The sequence below is a fragment of the Myodes glareolus genome, chromosome 1, assembly GCF_982192425.1.
Source record: "Myodes glareolus chromosome 1, mMyoGla1.1, whole genome shotgun sequence".
In the NCBI taxonomy this organism is placed as follows: Eukaryota; Metazoa; Chordata; class Mammalia; order Rodentia; family Cricetidae; genus Myodes; species Myodes glareolus.
Window position 1 is genome coordinate 73,677,697 of NC_142026.1, and position 18,426 is coordinate 73,696,122.

The 18,426-nt window shown below is 39.9% G+C and overlaps 1 protein-coding gene across 1 annotated transcript in view; it reads right to left on the reverse strand.

The window, feature by feature from the left end:
* Nucleotides 1-2,146: 2,146 nt before the first annotated feature.
* The window catches only part of LOC148123467 (leukocyte immunoglobulin-like receptor subfamily A member 5), a 28,786-nt gene continuing 12,506 nt past the window's right edge, over nt 2,147-18,426 (reverse strand). The window contains exons 4-5 of the mRNA XM_087909808.1: nt 7,748-7,786; nt 2,147-7,605 (exon numbers count right to left, since the gene is read on the reverse strand). Coding sequence (XP_087765934.1) covers nt 7,469-7,605; nt 7,748-7,786 — 176 coding nt within the window. The 3' untranslated portion in view covers nt 2,147-7,468. The remainder of the gene's footprint in view (nt 7,606-7,747; nt 7,787-18,426) is intronic.

Sequence of the window (18,426 nt, forward strand, 5' to 3'; positions counted from 1 at the left end):
GAACTAGATCCGCTCCTGCTCTCATGGAGCTTGCTTTTTCAGGCTGAATTCTGTGAATCACAATGTGAGAAGATATATTTACTGGTTTGGGAGTGCATTATAGCCAAAACAAAGCTCTGAAAATAGCTTAAAGTATGGCTAAGATGTTTTTGTCAAATAGCTTTGTGGTGAAAAACTCAAGAAAACAATCTAAAGATTTAGAAAGGCATATAATTGAATGAGGAACTTCTTAAGGTCAGGGAACAAGATCAAAGTGTCCCAATTATCATTAGCGGATGTACCTTTCTCGCTAGGATTGGCTAATGGACAAAGGTGATGGTTAATTCCTTGTGCCTACTTTTGCCCTCAATCTGATATAAAAAAAAAATTGATGAGTGGGTATGCAACCTACTGATTTAAAATAGAGCTGACTGATTGTAATGTATAAAAGAAAGGCTGGAATTGACAAAATAAACTATTTGGATGCCTTATAGACAGCAGGAACTCCAATCACAAAAAACTTGACGCAGAAGCTCGCTACACATATGAGGCCCATGGAGGGAACAAGACAACCACAGCTTTTTTTCTTCTCTGGAGATAGAATCTTATATAATCAAAGCTGACCTCAGCAAACTTTAAGTAGCTGAAGATGACCTTGAACTCCTGATCCTCCTCCCTCCACTTCACAAGTACTGTGATTACTGATATGTGCCTTCCTGCCCAACTTTTTATGAATTGTTTTCTTCTTAGTTCATAGATAAGCTACATGTGCAACAAGTGTTTGTTGACCCCTTGCTGGGTGATAAGCACTATTCTATGTGCTGGAGACCTAATCTAAATCTCTGCTTTCATGGAATTTTCATATAAATAATGTACAACAGATGGAAAATATCCTGTCATGGGAAATGAGTTATCTCAAAGAGTGTCTTGCTTAATTATAGTTGTCATGTCTTTTCTGGGTATCAATGGACATATATGAGTTTCTGCACTTAAAGCATAGACGTTCCTAACTGAGATGCATTGTAGGTACAAATATATTATAGATTTGAAAAGCTAAGTAAGGAAAACAGAACGGAAAATACATCAATCATTTTTTCTACATTGATTACATACTGCCTTACATTGACTGTTGATAATAATACAGATATACAACAGATTGTATAAATATATTATTGAAATTTTTTAAAAATTGAGACTTGTTATTCCTTTAAGATTTTTTATAAGATTATCTATTGAAATAAGTAATAAAGTGATTGGTTCTTTCTTTGTGACTGCAAAATGCAGCCTACCAGTAAAAGACCTGACTAAGGACAATATCCTGCTTGCTTACTTACACTCTGTTAATCTAGAACAATTTGCTTGGGTATGTATGTATGTGGATTCTTGAGGATAATTTGTTTTTCATCTATACTCTGTAAAATGTTTAATCATGTAAGGGGTATGGAAATCATGCTGTTTCTTACTTGTATTCAGTGTAATCATTCATTGAAAACAAAATGTAACCACATTATAATTTCTAAAATAGTTTGTGGAGATATATAACCTATAGAGGAAAAAGAGAGAGAATACAGAAGAAGTAGAAGGAAAGCATCAATAATGAGAGAATAAGAACAAATAAAGATAGAATTAAAACAGAATTGTTAAGAATGAGAGAATTGGGATAAAAACATTAAGAGAGTTAGAAGGAGAACATCAAGAAAGGCAGAAAGGACATTTTCAGATAGAGATAAGAATATAGAATATGAATAAAATGAATAGGAAAGAAAAGTTCTGAGAAAAACATCAAGAAAATATGTGATTGTCTTTTCTCCTTACCCTCCTCAGATAAAAAGAAAAATAATCATAATATGTACTTACTGTCTGGATGCCCATTCAGCCCTGTGCTAATGGAGACTGCTTCCCAAAGTGTGATAAAGAACTAAGCTATTTTTCCCTCTGACTTTCTTATAAAGGAGAACCTCTCCTCTTTGACCGGTGCATTTAAACCTCCTCACTATATCTCGTCCTGAAATTCATCTGTTCTCCAGACCACAGATCCTCATCTGACACTACAGGCCAGATGTCCAGCTTCCAGAGCTGCACACAAACTGCAGAACAGAATACCTTCAGAGTAGTGAGGGATGAAGAAAATTTTCTACCTATCTAAAGTAAAAAGACATACACTATCTGAGAGTCATGCTCTTTTATTCCCAGTTCTCGTTCTCTAGTTCCAATTCTATAGCTCCAATTCTCTTGTTACAATTCTCTCTAACTTCTTTGTTCACCTAGCTTTTATATACATATTCAACAACAAACTTCTTTTAATAAAAAAGGTTACATAAACTTTTTCTCAGGATCACAATGCATTTCTTGAAGCAATAATAATGAGCAGAGCCAATTATCATGAAAACACATAGGTGAGGACATGGTGTTTGGCAGCTTCCATGGGCAGTGGAATTGAAGGCATCACAAACCTAAAAAATGCATTTCCTTATCCTGCATGCAGCCCTGGAGAACAAGGGCAGAAGCTTGTAACTTGTTCACTCACAGTTGTGAGTTAAGATCATTCTTTGTAGCCCTGACTATCAAGGCTGTGAGGCCAGACCATCTTTTGTACCCCTGGCTATCTGTGAAACTTTTCCCATATAAATCTCTCTGGAATTGGCTAATTAGGCATTGTTATTCTTGTCCTTCATATAAATTTTAGGACTTAAACATAAACAGTGAGTTAGCTGAGCACTGAATTTTGTATCATGAACTGAGGTTAGAAGTTTATGCAGTGTGTTAATTCCTAAGGAATTGAGTAGGGAGTAGCTGCTGGTCTCTGTTATCGCCCAGGCCTGGCTAGAGAAACTGGAACAGCACTTTCAGACCTTTTCTGTGTCTAAAAGACTTTGATTCAACAAATCAGACACCTGCACCTCTGTCCTTGAGCATAATCTGTGAAAGTCTGACTTGCAATCTGTTCATAGAGACATTCAGTCTACTTTGAATTTGCTCTTGAAGTTTTCAATCAATTAATTGTATTTGGCTTATCTTAGAACTGAGAAGAAATTCTTTTCTTTATGACAGTTTGAGCCAGTGATAAAAAAAAAACAGGGCCTAAGGGTCCTACAGTGCCTGGGGTTATAGATCTGGCTATGAAGCAATTATACAAACTAATGAGAAGTCATCTTTCTGACTATCCATGGATATATGTGCCCATAATATTGAGTTGTAACCCTGAGATTATATGTACAAATTACACGAAAAGTCACAGTATGGAGAAATTCCACAGTGGCTTGTGAACATGTGAATTTACAGACGGATGCAGTCGGTTTCCATAGTCAGTGGTCTCATAAGCCTTGCTTGAATGAGGTTCTCTCCACCACACAATTATACAGCTGGTAGGTTGACATCTGAATTATCAATTGCCATCTTCTGTATTTGTGTCATGGCCCCCAACATCTCATGACACCAAAGCACTAATGCTCACTGGAGGATATACACTGGTTTTCATTAAGCTATGGGAAGAACATTTAACAACATTCAGGTCACAGCCCCCATTCTTCCTCCCTCATACTATGATGATGATATCCTTTATTTCAGTGTTAGAGGGAAGGCCAGCCAATCCAATGTTATGGAAGACTTTAATTTGGTATTCTAATTGATCAAAAAAAAACCCAAACTACAACATCCAATGTGGTGAGAATGGCTCACTGATGTCCTATATCTGTGACCCAACCCCTAGAAGTGTACATGAGAAGCAATAGTGAATCCTGGGAAGAAAGGCAAAGACTTACAGAATGTAAGAATACTGGACATTTAGGGAAGTATGCATTCAGAAAACTATCCATCTCTAGTCTGAACATTGCCACCACTTCCAAGAGAATCACATGAAAATTTCATGTTCACTTCCATTGCACACACTTCTCAGATGCTGCTTTTTGCCTCTGTTGATATGTCTAGCCTGGATGCGTCACAGAAATCTCCTTACCCAATAAGTAATACTTTGTGTTGCACTCTTGCATTGAGCACATTTCAAAACCCACCCAGACTTCAATATCTAACAGTGCTTTGGTGTATAAAATTATATTTTTTGCTTCATATTAATACTTAACAATTTCTGAGAGCAGAGAAACCAAAGCATAAAACAGGAGAAAAACAGATATTTCCTCTGAGACTGATGAACACATGTTACCCCGCCCCATCCCATGCAACTCACTGTGAGAACTACACTGAAACTTCTGCAATAGCAACTTCTTCTCTTGTCCCTTGCACAGAACTGGCTAACTCGGGTTATGAGGCAAGCCAGGCTTCCCCTTCCTGCATGCAACCTGAAGCAAAGGGTAAGTTTACCCAGCTGCTCATCAGCTACCATTCAAGAGAGCCATCCCTACACCAGGCCTGGGCAGCATAGTAAAGCTAGCCAGAGGAGATGGCAGTAGATATGACAGAATGTGAATGTGGAAGATGTAGCCCCAACCCTCATCTGCCATATGTTGGTTGTGGGCAAGGGACATACTCAGAAGGAAGATCTACAACTGTTAATTTTGTTTGTTGCATGATTTTCTACATAGACATTCTAAACGATTTTGCAAATTAGCTTTATAGAATTAAGCAGTGATTGTTTATTCTATTTTATTTTTTCTTCATGTCTGTATGGATATCTTGCCTGTATGAATGTTCACATCCTTGGAAGCCAGAAGACATCAAACTGTATGGATCTAGAGTTGTGAGCTAACACGTGAATGCTATGAATTGAACCTGAGTCCTCTTAAGAACTAAACTAGTTATCCAGGTCCCCAAACAGTGATTATATCAAGGGGATTCAATGCTGATTTATTTACATGTTGTTTTTTAATGTGACAGCTATTGAGAGTTAAATTTAATTGAAAGTTTATCAATATCACATATCATTTACAAACTTCTCACACATGGTTTTGCATATATGTTATGAAGTTGGTCATGAAGAGATTATATTCTATACAACAAGCAGCAAATGTCGCATATCATTGTTGTGATCCAGCTGCCCTCACTCCTCCTGACAGGCAGGGGAACTTCCTTGTGGTCTGTAATTGACTGATGTTTGTGTTCTTTCTGGCCAGTGGATCTTCACAGAAGGAGTAGAGGTATAAAAGGTTGCTGGGCAAAATAAAGGTTGCTGTTCTTCCACCTGAAAAGAAGCCTCTGTGTCTCAATTCCGCCACCTTCCGCCAGTCTTGACTATCCAGGCTGGACTGGCTGCAGCAAGTGGAGGTTCCTCCAAGATCTGGAAGGTGGGGATACATAAATGGGGTCGCTCCATCCGCTGGTTAAATCGAGGAGCGTATTGGGGAAGGTAAAGTGTTTTTATTTTTCATCCCTAGAGATAACTCTGAGGGACATCTTCCAAAAGATAAGCAAGTATAGAGGCGGGAGGGTGAATTGAAAGGCCTCAAAATGTAACTGAAACTCTTAAAGTGACAAGGCACGAAAGTAACAAGGAAGACAGCCAAAGATTTTGTACAGGAGGGGGTTTAAATGTTCCAGACTGGGAACAAGCCAAGTCAGATTAAAATGAGTATGTGTGTCTTCATCCCCAGAGATGCTCTGAGGGGCGTCCTCTGGCAGATTGGCCAGTAGGGAAGTAATAAAAAGGAGGCAGGAGGTGAATTGAGGGCCCCAAAAGATAGAATGTGTAGAGATGTATGGTATTACGTTGACCGTGTTGTCTTTTGTGTTCTGGACTGGAGAAAGACATTTGATCTGGGAACTGCTAAGAAAGGTATTTAGACTTTAAAATATGGGCCTAAGGATTTGATGCTTTGGAAAAGAGGTTCTGCTTTTGTCTCCACAGAGGATGAGAACCTGTGGATTCATTGCAAATTTATGTGGTTTGAATTGCCAAGACCTGGTGAAATGTTGATGTAAAATATTCCCAAGAATGCAACACCCCCGCTCAGCAGGAAGTAGCCAGACAGGTTGACAATGCCCAAATTCCCTAAAAGATTGTTTAAGTGGGGCCCCTTCAGTGAGACTACTTCCATGCTCCTCTCCATGGAACAGTTTGGATCCAGAGTGAGTCTGGCTGGGGCCAGAAGGCAGCTGGAGCAGGGTTTGCCACTGCAGCTACTGCTGCTGGATTTGCTCTCTCACAGACTGTGCAGACGGCTGAGACTGTCAACCAGCTTGCTGAAAAGAGTCAGCAATGCTTTGGACATATTCAATTGGGCATATTGACCTTGAACCAACAAGTGGCTCTGGTTTGGGAGCAAGTGGACTATCTTTGGACTTTTCAACAGTTAATCATGTTATATGTGTTACTCATGGCACTGTATTGCATGCTTCTGCTACTGTTATGGAACTCAACTGTCATATGAGAGTGGTTTGGAATATTGCTTTTGTTAATTTTACCACCCAGTTAGTGCATGCTAGATGGTTGCAGTGTTGGTCTGGATCATTGACACTATCAGGATACTTGGTTTGGGGCTATGTGTCTGGGTAGCCATGGACGGGCAATACTTTGTGGGCAGGATGCTACTACCTAAGACAGAGAATATTAGAGGGCTGTTCCCTATGACAGGCAAGGTATTATAAAATAAAATGGGGGGAGTTGTTGTGATTCATCTGCCCTCACTCCCTCTGACTGGCAGGGGAACTTCCTTGTGGTCTGTAATTGACAAGGATGTTTGTGTTCTTTCTTGCCAGTGGGTCTCCACAGAAGGAGTAGAGATATAAAAGGTTGCTGGGCAAAATAAAGGTTGTGGTTCTTCCATCTGAAAAGAAGCCTCAATCCCGGCACACACACCTCCCCCCCCCCCCGCTAGTCTTGGCTATCCAGGCTCACACGTGGTTTTGCATGTATGTTATGAAGTTTGCCATGAAGAGATTATATTCCATACAACAAGCAACAAATGTCACATATCATAACTTGTTTAGAAAATGACATTTATAAAGCCATGCCAATGGTACCCCACCAGAAAACTCCTTCAAATACCAGTGCATTGATGGCTGGCAAGTCTTTACATTTTAGTAGAAACCACACAAAGAACATATAGTAAAGACTGTAAGGTTTGAGGGTCCCATCGAGAGTTTCAAGACTTCATTTTTATTGTTCAGTCATTTTTCTTTGTATCTACTTTATGCTCACAGTTATTGTTATTGAGTCGAGTACCTTGTTTTCACTAGAAAAGACAAACTCTCAAAGTCCTTGGGGAATGTGGTGATTTACAATTAAAGAAAATGTTACATTAAAGTGCGGGAAAGTAGATGATGCTTGAGGGTAGGGACCCAACCAGGCTACAGGACAGAATTTCCCTTGTGTCATGTAAGAAGAGCCCACAATACAGTAAAAAGAAAGCTAATCTGGAAGGGAAAACCTCTGTATCCCAACACTCAGGCCTCTACCTAAACCCAAAACGCACTTGCTCCCTAAACAATATGGAAAACAGTTTCCAACATAATCTCCAGATTTTCTTATAGAAACCCTTTAAATCCCAGATGCGTTTCTCAGAATGTGCTTCCAAGAACATGCTGCTGTCTCTTCTGTTTACCTCCCAGGTGAATATAAGATCCTTCTCTGGCTGTAGCAAGTCTTTAGCTGCAGAATCCCTAACAGCAGGAAGAGCAAGCCAATCATAGCCATCCGGATGAAGTTGTCCACTCTATGATGCTTGGGTTGTGAAGCTGAAGAATGTATATGAATAAGTCAGGGCAGACTAAGGTCACTCCCAGAAGAGTGGATATCGACCCTCAGTACCTGACTCCATTGGATAAGAAAAACTTAATTTTCTGCATTCATCCCTAATGAAGAAATTCCATTACTCACCTATCTTGACTTCTGATGAGTTGATCATCTCAGATGCTCCTAATAAACAAGCAAAAGAGGTAGGATTATGAAGTACTAGGAGACCTGAGCCTCTCTCTTGTGCTTCATGTTATTTCCTTTACTCCTTGCATAGTTTTCTCATCACAAAATTTCTCAAAGATCTTTTTCCTACTATGGCAGAATTCCCTGTAGTTGTCTTAATAAATTCTACAATATTTGAATTTGAATATTGCTCCCTATTTGGTAAGAAATTAAGTCTAAGTTACTTTGGAAGAAAATTTATCTTACTCCTAAGAGCTAAGAATGAAAAAAAAATCTTCTCCCACTTCTGAATTAATGAAACCTGCTTTGATCTCTGCCAAGTATGGAGCATAAGATGATGAAAACTGGGAATCAACATACCTCAAGGCCAACAATATATTTGGGTATATGCCCAAAGAATGTTCAATCATACTATAGGACATTTGCTCATGTTCATAGCAGCATTGTTCATAATAGTGAGAACCTGAACACAACCTAGATTCCCCTCAACTGAAGAATGGATAAAGAAAATGTGGTGCATTTATACAATTGAGTACTATTCAGTGGTAAAAAAAAAATGACATTTTGAAATTTGTATACAAATGGATGGAACTAAAAAAGACCATCCTGAGTGAAGCAGCCCAGATCCAGAAAGATAGCACAGTATGTACTCACTAGTAAGTGATATTAGACATAAAGCAAAGAATAATGAACCTATAGTTCATGAACTGAGAGAATCTAGGTAACAAGGTCATAAGAGAAACATATACAGATCCCCCTAGGAAGGGGAAGTAGATAAGATCTCCTGAGAAAATTGAAAAAGTGGCAGCCTGGAGAGAAGAAAGGGTAGAAGGGGAGGAGAAGGGGAAAGAGAAAGCAGGAGAACTTGAGGGAAAAGGATGGTCAAGATGGGGGAGGGGCAGAGATGAGAGCAATAAAAGAGATATTTTAAATGAGGGACCCATTGTGGGGCTAGCAAGAAACCTGACACTAGAGAAATTCACAAATTTCTACAAGGATGACCCCAGCTAAGACTCTAAGCAATTGTAGAAAGGGTGCCTGAACTGGCCTTGCCCTGTAGTCAGACTGATGACAATCTTTAATGTCATCACAAAACCTTCATCTAGCAACTGATGGAAGAAGAAGTGGAGATTCACAGTAGAACACTGAGATGAGCTCCGGAAGTTTAAGAAGTTCGAAGAGAAGGAGAAAGGACAATATGAAGAAAAGGATCAAGACCATGATGGGGATACCTACTGAATCAGCTTACCTGAGCTAATTCCGGCCTGACAGCTGGGAACCAGCATAGGACCAAACTAGGCCCTCTGATGTGGGTGACAGTTGTATGGTGGGGGAAAACTGTGGAGTAACTGGCAGCGAGACCAAGATTCATCCCTACTCCTTGTGCTGACTTTTGAAACCCATTCTCTTTGAAGGGATACCTCGCTCATCCTAGATGTACTGGGGAGCACCTTGGTTCTGCATCAAAGCAATGTGCTGAACTTTGTTGACTTCCCATGGGAAACCTTACCGTCTCTGAGGAGTCAATGGGGAGAGTGGTTGAGTGAAATGTGGAGGGTGGTGGTGGAGGGGAGGGTGTAGGAATTGGGATTGGTAGGTAACATAAGAAAAGGTAGGGTTTTTTCCCATTCAATTATTTACACTTCCTTCCCTCCTCCCAACCCCCTCCCGATCCCCCATACCCCCTTTTCCCTCTCCCAGCCTGCTCAAGAGAGGGCAGGAAATCCTGCCCTGTGGGAAGTCCAAGGCCCTCCCCCACTACATTCAGGCCTAGGGAGCTGTGCATCCATATAGACTAGGATCCCAAAAAGCCAGAACATGCCGTAAGAACAAGTTCCAGTGCCTTTATCAATGACTTCTCAGTCAGCCACCATTGTCAGTCACAATCAGAGAGTCCAGTTTGATCACATGCTCATTCAGACCTGGTCAAGCTGGATTTGGTGAGCTCCCATTAGAACAGGCAAACTGCCTCAGGGGATGGACCAACCCCTCGAGGTCCTGACTTCCTTGATCATCTTCTCCCTCCTTCTGCCTTTCAACTGGACGTTGGGAGCTCAGTCCATTGCTCTGATGAGGGTCTCTGTCTCTATTTCCATCCATCGCTGGATGAAGATTCTATGGTGATATTCAAGATAATCATCAGCATGATAGTGGAGCAAGGACAGTTCAGGAACCCTCTACTCTGCTGTCCAAGGGCCTAGTTGGGGACACCTGGAATGGCCTCTAGAGCCAAGTCTCTTGCCAACCCTAAAATGGATCCCTTACTGTAGGTGTCTTCTTATGTGCTCCTATATCTGGCCTTCCTCCATCTCCACCCTCCCATTCCCCCAAGCTCTTGCCAGTCTTTCCCTTCTCCCCTCCCTCTCCCCCTCTTCCCTTCCCTTAAACTCACCACCACTCCTTCCCCCACCCAGATGCTCACAGCTTTTGCCCTGCAATCTTGTTTGTTTCCAATTTCTGGGTGGATCTATATATGGTTTTTGGGGGGTTCACCTTGTTATTTGGCTTCTCTGGGCTTGTGAACTATGGACTTAATGACCTTAGTTTATGGCTAGATAATACCACTCTTGGGAATATACCCAAGAGATGCCCAATCATACTACAAAAGCATTTGTTCAACAATGTTCATAGCAGCATTATTTGTAATAGCCAGAACCTGGAAACAACCTAGATGCACCTCAATGGAAGAATGGATAAAAAAAGTGTGGAATATATACACATTAGAGTACTACTCAGTGGTAAAAAGCAATGATGTCTTGAATTTTGCATGCAAATGGACAAAAATAGAAAACACTATCCTGAGTGAGAAAACCCAAAACCAAAAAGATGAATATGGTATGGACTCACTCATTTGTGGACTCTGGTTATAAACCAAGGTCAAAAAGGTAGTTTTTTTAAAAAAAATTAAATGAATTTATTAAGAAAAATTTTAAGAAATAACCAATCTGTCTTCTGTATTATATATTAAATCATTTGAAAATTAATTGTGTGATAAGGAAAGGAAAAAATTTATCTTTTTATTCTTGGATTTCTATTATAAGGTTGTTATAGTAGGAAAGCTGCTTGTTTATTCACAGCTGCACCGCCCAGAAATAATCACACAGAAACAATATTATTTTCTATACTGCGTGGCCAATAGCTTAAGCATATTTCTGGCTAATTTATATCTTAAATTAACCCATCTTCATAAATCTATATATTGTTATGAAGCTGTGTCTTTCCAGGTAAAGTTTTGGCAGGGCAACATGGCTTCTCTTGACTCTGCTATCTTTCTTCCAGAATTCAATATAGTTTTCCCCACCTAGTTCTACTCTTCCCTATCAACAGGCAAAGGTAGTTTTTTTATTCATTAACCAATAAAAGCAACACACCGAAAGAAAGACCTCCCACACCAGGTGGTTATGTGTAGAAAATTTGATAGCAGAAAAATGCAAGCCTAATTTTAACACTGAAGTCAATAATAAAATGGTCCATCAAATTGTTGTTGTGTGGAAATTTCCTTTGAAGTGAATCCTGACTCTGTGATTTTTTAAGTAAAAAATTTTCTATCTCTAGAAGTTTTTGTTCAAAGAACAGAAATGAGAGATTCTGAGGATCAAGTTTCCCTCTCCTTATTTATGACTATGGACTGGCTACCCAGACACATAGCCCTGAAACAAGTATCACCAGGATTGATGGTGCCAATGAACCAGACCAACACTGCAACCATCTAGCATGCACTAACTGGGTGGTAAAATTAACAAAAGCAATATTCCAAACCACTCTCATATGACAGTTGAGTTCCATAACAGTAGCAGAAGCATGCAATACAGTGCCATGAGTAACACATATAACATGATTAACTGTTGAAAAGTCCAAAGATAGTCCACTTGCTCCCAAACCAGAGCCACTTGTTGGTTCAAGGTCAATATGCCCAATTGAATATGTCCAAAGCATTGCTGACTCTTTTCAGCAAGCTGGTTGACAGTCTCAGCCGTCTGCACAGTCTGTGAGAGAGCAAATCCAGCAGCAGTAGCTGCAGTGGCAAACCCTGCTCCAGCTGCCTTCTGGCCCCAGCCAGACTCACTCTGGATCCAAACTGTTCCATGGAGAGGAGCATGGAAGTAGTCTCACTGAAGGGGCCCCACTTAAACAATCTTTTAGGGAATTTGGGCATTGTCAACCTGTCTGGCTACTTCCTGCTGAGCGGGGGTGTTGCATTCTTGGGAATATTTTACATCAACATTTCACCAGGTCTTGGCAATTCAAACCACATAAATTTGCAATGAATCCACAGGTTCTCATCCTCTGTGGAGACAAAAGCAGAACCTCTTTTCCAAAGCATCAAATCCTTAGGCCCATATTTTAAAGTCTAAATACCTTTCTTAGCAGTTCCCAGATCAAATGTCTTTCTCCAGTCCAGAACACAAAAGACAACACGGTCAACGTAATACCATACATCTCTACACATTCTATCTTTTGGGGCCCTCAATTCACCTCCTGCCTCCTTTTTATTACTTCCCTACTGGCCAATCTGCCAGAGGACGCCCCTCAGAGCATCTCTGGGGATGAAGACACACATACTCATTTTAATCTGACTTGGCTTGTTCCCAGTCTGGAACATTTAAACCCCCTCCTGTACAAAATCTTTGGCTGTCTTCCTTGTTACTTTCGTGCCTTGTCACTTTAAGAGTTTCAGTTACATTTTGAGGCCTTTCAATTCACCCTCCCGCCTCTATACTTGCTTATCTTTTGGAAGATGTCCCTCAGAGTTATCTCTAGGGATGAAAAATAAAAACACTTTACCTTCCCCAATACGCTCCTCGATTTAACCAGCGGATGGAGCGACCCCATTTATGTATCCCCACCTTCCAGATCTTGGAGGAACCTCCACTTGCTGCAGCCAGTCCAGCCTGGATAGTCAAGACTGGCGGAAGGTGGCGGGATTGAGACACAGAGGCTTCTTTTCAGGTGGAAGAACAGCAACCTTTATTTTGCCCAGCAACCTTTTATACCTCTACTCTTTCTGTGAAGATCCACTGGCCAGAAAAGACACAAACATCTTTGTCGATTACAGACCACAAAAAATTTCCTCTGTCGGTCAGGGGTAGTGAGGGCAACTGGATCACAACACTGCTCCTGCACTGAACAGGTCACCCAGAGAGTCAGTCACAGCAAAGATTGGACCAAGATGCCAAAACTCTCCTAGCAGCATTTTAAGAAAGACATGGGCAGGCGTCAATGTAAGAATTCCCCCCAACAATCTGAAAGGCAACATGACAACACCAGAATCCAGGAATCATGCAACTAGAAGACTTGAACACCCTACTCCAAAAGAAGTAAAAGAAATCGACTTTAAACAGAACATTATGAAAATAAAAAAGGCTCTAAACAGGACTTGAAAAACTACTGTAAAAAATGGAGATGACAAACAAAACGGTAAAATAAATAAATCTCTCAAAGATACCCAAGGAAAACAAGAAGAAGCAATAAAACAGGCAATGGAAACAGTTCAAAACATGGAAAATAAAATGGAGGTAATGAAGAAAACACAAACCAAGAAATGGCTGGATATGGAAAATCTGGGTAAATGGACAGGAACTACAGAGACAAGTATTACCAGAAGAATACAAGAGATAGAAGAAAGACTCTCAGACACTGAAGATACTATAGAGGAAATAAACTCTTTGATTAAATAACAAAACAAATCCAACAAATTCTTAACACAAAACATCCAGGAAACCTGGGACACCATGAAAAGACCAAATCTAAGAATACTAGGGATAGAAGAAGGACAAGAATTATAGCTCAAAGGCCCAGAAAATATATTCAACAAAATTATAGAAGAAAACTTTCCCAAACCAAAGAAGGATATTCCTATGAAAGTACAAGAAGCATACAGAAAACCCAATAGACTGGATCAAAAAAAAAAAATACCCTCACCATATAATAATCAAAACACAAAACACACAAAATAAAGAAATAATATTAAGAGTGGCAAAGGAAAACATAACATATAAAGGGAAACCAAGCAGAATTACACCTGACTTCTCTGAGATTCTTTCTTCTGTCTCTTATATTCTGTTGGTAATACTTGTCTCTGCAGTTCCTATTCATTTACCCAAATTTTCCATATTCAGCCTTCCCTTGGTTTGTGTTTTCTTCCTTACCACCATTTCATTTTGTAGGTCTTGAACTATTTCCCTTTCCTGTTTGATTGCTTTTTTTTTGGTTTTCTTGTTTTTCTTGGGTATCGTTGAGAGATTTATTCATTTCATATAACTTTTTGTTTGTTATCTCCATTTCTTTACGGCAGTTTTTCACCTCCTATTTAAGTTCCTTTATTATTTTCATGCTCAACCTCCTTAGCAATCAGGGAAATGCAAATCAAAACAACTTTGAGATACCATCTTACACCTGTCAGAATAGCTAAAATCAAAAACACCAATGATAGCCTATGCTGAAGAGGATTTGGAGTGATGGGAACACTCATCCATTGTTGGTGGGAATGCAAATTTGTGCAGCCACTGTGAAAACCAGTGTGGTGGTTTCTCAGGAAACTGGGAGTCAACCTACCTCAGGACATGGCAATTCCACTCTTGGGAATATACCCAAGAGATGCCCTATCATACTACAAAAGCATTTGTTCAACTACATTCATGGCAGCACCATTTGTAATAGCCAGAACCTGGAAACAATCTAGATGCCCCTCAATAGAAGAACAGATAAAGAAGGTGTGGCACATATAAACTTTAGAATTTTACTCAATGGTCAAAATCAATGACATCTTGAATTTTGCATGCAAATGGATGGAAATAGAAAGCACTTTACTGAGTGAGGCAACCCAGACCCAAAAAAGAGGGACATGGTATGTACTCACTCATAAGTGGATTCTAGCCATAATTAAAGGACATTGAGCCTATAATTCGTAATCCTAGAGAAGCTAAATAAGAAGATGACCCCAAAGAAAATCATATAGTTTTTCAATATCCTGGATATTGGAACTAGACAAGATTGCCAGACAAAACTTGGGTGCATGGGGATATTGGGGTGGATATAAGGGGAGATGGGTAGAGAGAAGGGAGAAGAGGAGGATTGGGGAGAGCTTGGGGGAATGGGATGGGTGGGATGGAGGAAGGTTAGCTATGGGAGCAGGGAAGTATCTATCTTAATTAAGGGAGTCATTTTAGGGTTTGCAAGAGACTTGACTGTAGCGAGGTTCCCAGGTCCAAGGAGAGGTCCCCAGATTGTTCCTTTGGCAACAGAAGAGAGGGTACCTGAACTGGCCGTGTCCCATAGCCACACTGATGAATATCTTGCATATCACCATAGAACCTTCATCTGGTGATGGATGGAGATAGAGACAGAGTCCCACATTGGAGCACTGGACTTAGCTCCCAAGGTCCAAGTGAGGAGCAGAAGGAGGGAGAACATGAGCAAGGAAGTCAGGACCACGAGGGGTGCGTCCACCAACTGAGACAATGGAACTGATCTAATGTAAGCTCACCGAGGACAGCTGGACTGGGAGTGATGGAGCATGTGATCAAACTGGACACTCTGAATGTGGCTGGTAAAAGAGACTTACTGAGAAGCCAAGGATAATGGAACTGGGTTTTGATTCTACTGCATAGACTGAAGCCTAATTTGTTTGGATGCTCACCTTTATATACCTGGATGGAGGGGGTAGGACCTTGGACTTCCAATAGGGCAGGGAACTCTGATTGCTCTTAAGACTAGAGAGGGAGGGGGAGGTGAGGAAGGGAAGGGAAAAGGGAGGCGGGGAGGAGGTGGAAAGTTTTAATAAATGAATAAATTAAGTGAAAAAATGAAAAAAATGGTAATCCTATCTACAGACACAATACAAATTTTAAGCAAAAAGAAAACAAAGAAAAAAACAAATGCAGGACCCAACATTCTGCTGCCTACAGGAAACATACCTCCACTACAAAGAAAGACATTAACATTATTTGAACTCATCAAACCATACACTAATAGTTGGAGACTTCAACACTTCTCTCTCAACAATGGACAGATCAACCAGACAGAAAAATAACAGAGAAATGAGAGAACTAATGGAGGTAATGAATCAAATGGACTTAACAGGCATCCATAGAACATTCCACCCAAATAGGAAAGAATATACCTTCTTCTCAGCATCTCATGAAACCTTCTCAAAAATTGATCACATACTCGATAACAAAGCAAACTTCCACAGATAAAAAATTTTTAGAAACCACCTGCGTCTTATTGGATAACCATGGAATAAAGATAGAATTTAACAACAATTCTACCCCCAGAAAGCCTACAAGCTCATGAAAAGAGAAGAGTCAACTACTGAAACACCCCTGGGTTAGGGAAGACATAAAGAAAGAAATTAAAGTCTTCCATGAATTCAATGAAAATAAAGACACAACATACCCAAGCCTATGGGACACTATGAAAGCAGTACTAAGAGGAAAGTTCATAGGACAAAGTGCCCACATAAAGAAAACAGAGAAAGCTCACATTAGAAACTTAACAGCACAGCTGAAAGATCTAGAAAAAAAGAAGCAGACTCCCCCAGGAGGAGTAGAAGACTGGAAATAATCAAACTGAGGGTTAAAATCAACAAAATAGATACAAAGAAAGCAATCCAAAGAATCAATGAAACAAAGAGCTGGTTCTTGGAGAAAATCAGCAAGATTGAAAAGGTCCTATCCAAACTAATCATATGGCAGAGAGAGAACACGCAAATTGACAAGATCAGAAATGAAAAGGAGGACATAACAACAGGCACTGAGGAAATTCAGAGAGTCATTAGGTCTTACTACAAAGGCCTAGATACCACAAAGTTGGAAAATGTGGAAGAAATGGACTTGTTTTTAGATAAATACAATATACCAAAATTAAATCAAGACCAGGAGAACAATTTAAATAGATCTATAAGTCTTGATGAAATAGAAGCTGTCATTAAAAAAAAAAGAAAATAAACTCATAGACAAAAATAAAAGCTGAGGATCAGATGCTTTTAATGCAGAATTCAACCAGAAATTCCAAGAAGAGCTGATATCTATACTCCTTAACGTGTTTCACATAATAAAAACAGAAGAGTCATTGCCAAACTTTTCTTATGAAGCTACAGTTACCCAGATACCAAAAACACTCAAAGACTCAAACAAGAGAGAGAATTACAGACCAATCTTGCTCATGAACATCGATGCAAAAATTCTCAATAAAATACTGAAAAACAGAATCTAAGAGCACATCAAAAAATAATAATAATCTATTACAATCAAGTAGGTTTCATCCAAGAGATACAGGGCTGGTTCAACATACAAAAATCTATCAATGTAATCCGTCATATAAATAAACTGAAAGAAAAAACCATATGATCATTTCATTAGATGCTGAAAAGGCATTTGACAAAATTCGACATCACTTTATGATAAAGGTCTTGGAGAGGGTAGGGATACAAGCATCATATCTAAATATCATAAAAGCAATATACAGCAAATCAACACTTAATATCAAATTAAATGGAGAGAAACTCAAGCCATTCCACTAAAATCAGGAACAAGGCATGGCTGTCCACTGTTACCATATCTCTTCAACATAGTGCTTGAAGTTCTAGCATTAGCAGTAAGACAGCATAAGGAGATCAAGGAGATTCGAATTGAAAAGGAAGAAGTCAATCTTTGATTATTTGCAGATGATATGATAGTGTCCCTAAAACCCTATGAAAGAACTCCTACAGCTGATAAACACCTTTAATAATGTGGCAGGATACAAGATCAACTCAAAAAGATCAGTATCCAGATTAGCGACATTCCTTGCCAGCAAGGGGCACTGAGCCTATGCCGGACATACATCGGAGGGGCGAGTTTCCTCCTGGCCCACATCAGAAGACTGGAAAGGAGGAGTTCAGACTTTCCAAAACCCCTTTGACTCCTTGGTCACCCTGCAATGGTGGCTCCACCCTTCTAAGCTTTCGCGCCTCCCATCCCAGCTTTCATTTCACACCTTCCTCTATTCCTCCCTTCCCCTGGGGCCACAAAATTTCCCCAGATCAGCAGCCTTGCACGTTGGGTCTGGGCAGTAAGCACAACCTGGCAGGAGGCAGTTCCTGTGTTTCAATAGCCTGCCAGAGGAAAGGTAGGCCTTCTGTCAGTGAAGTCCCTGCCCAACAAGGGAACCTGACCCAATATCAGAAGATCCAATAGAGAGCATTTGAAGGAAGAGATGGGCAGACGCCAAGGCAAGAACTCCTCCAACAATCTGAAAAACAACATGAAAACACCAGATTTCAACGACCCTACAATAAAAGGACTTGAACCTCTTAATTCAGAAGAAGTAGAAAAAAGTGCCATTATGAAAGCAATAGAGTCCCTTAAACAGGATATGAATAACTACCTTAAAGAATTGGATGAGAAGTACAATAAAAAGTTTGAAGAAATGAGTAGAGAAATGGATGAGAAGTATAACAAAATGTTTGAAGAAATGAGTAAATCCATGAATGATACCCTGGGAAACCAAGAAAAAACAATAAAACAGGTAATGGAAACAGTTCAAGAACTGAAAACTGAAATGGAGGCAATAAAGAAAACACAAACCGAGGGCCGGCTGGATATGGAAAATTTAGGTGAAATGAACTTACAGAATCAAGCATAACCAATAGAATA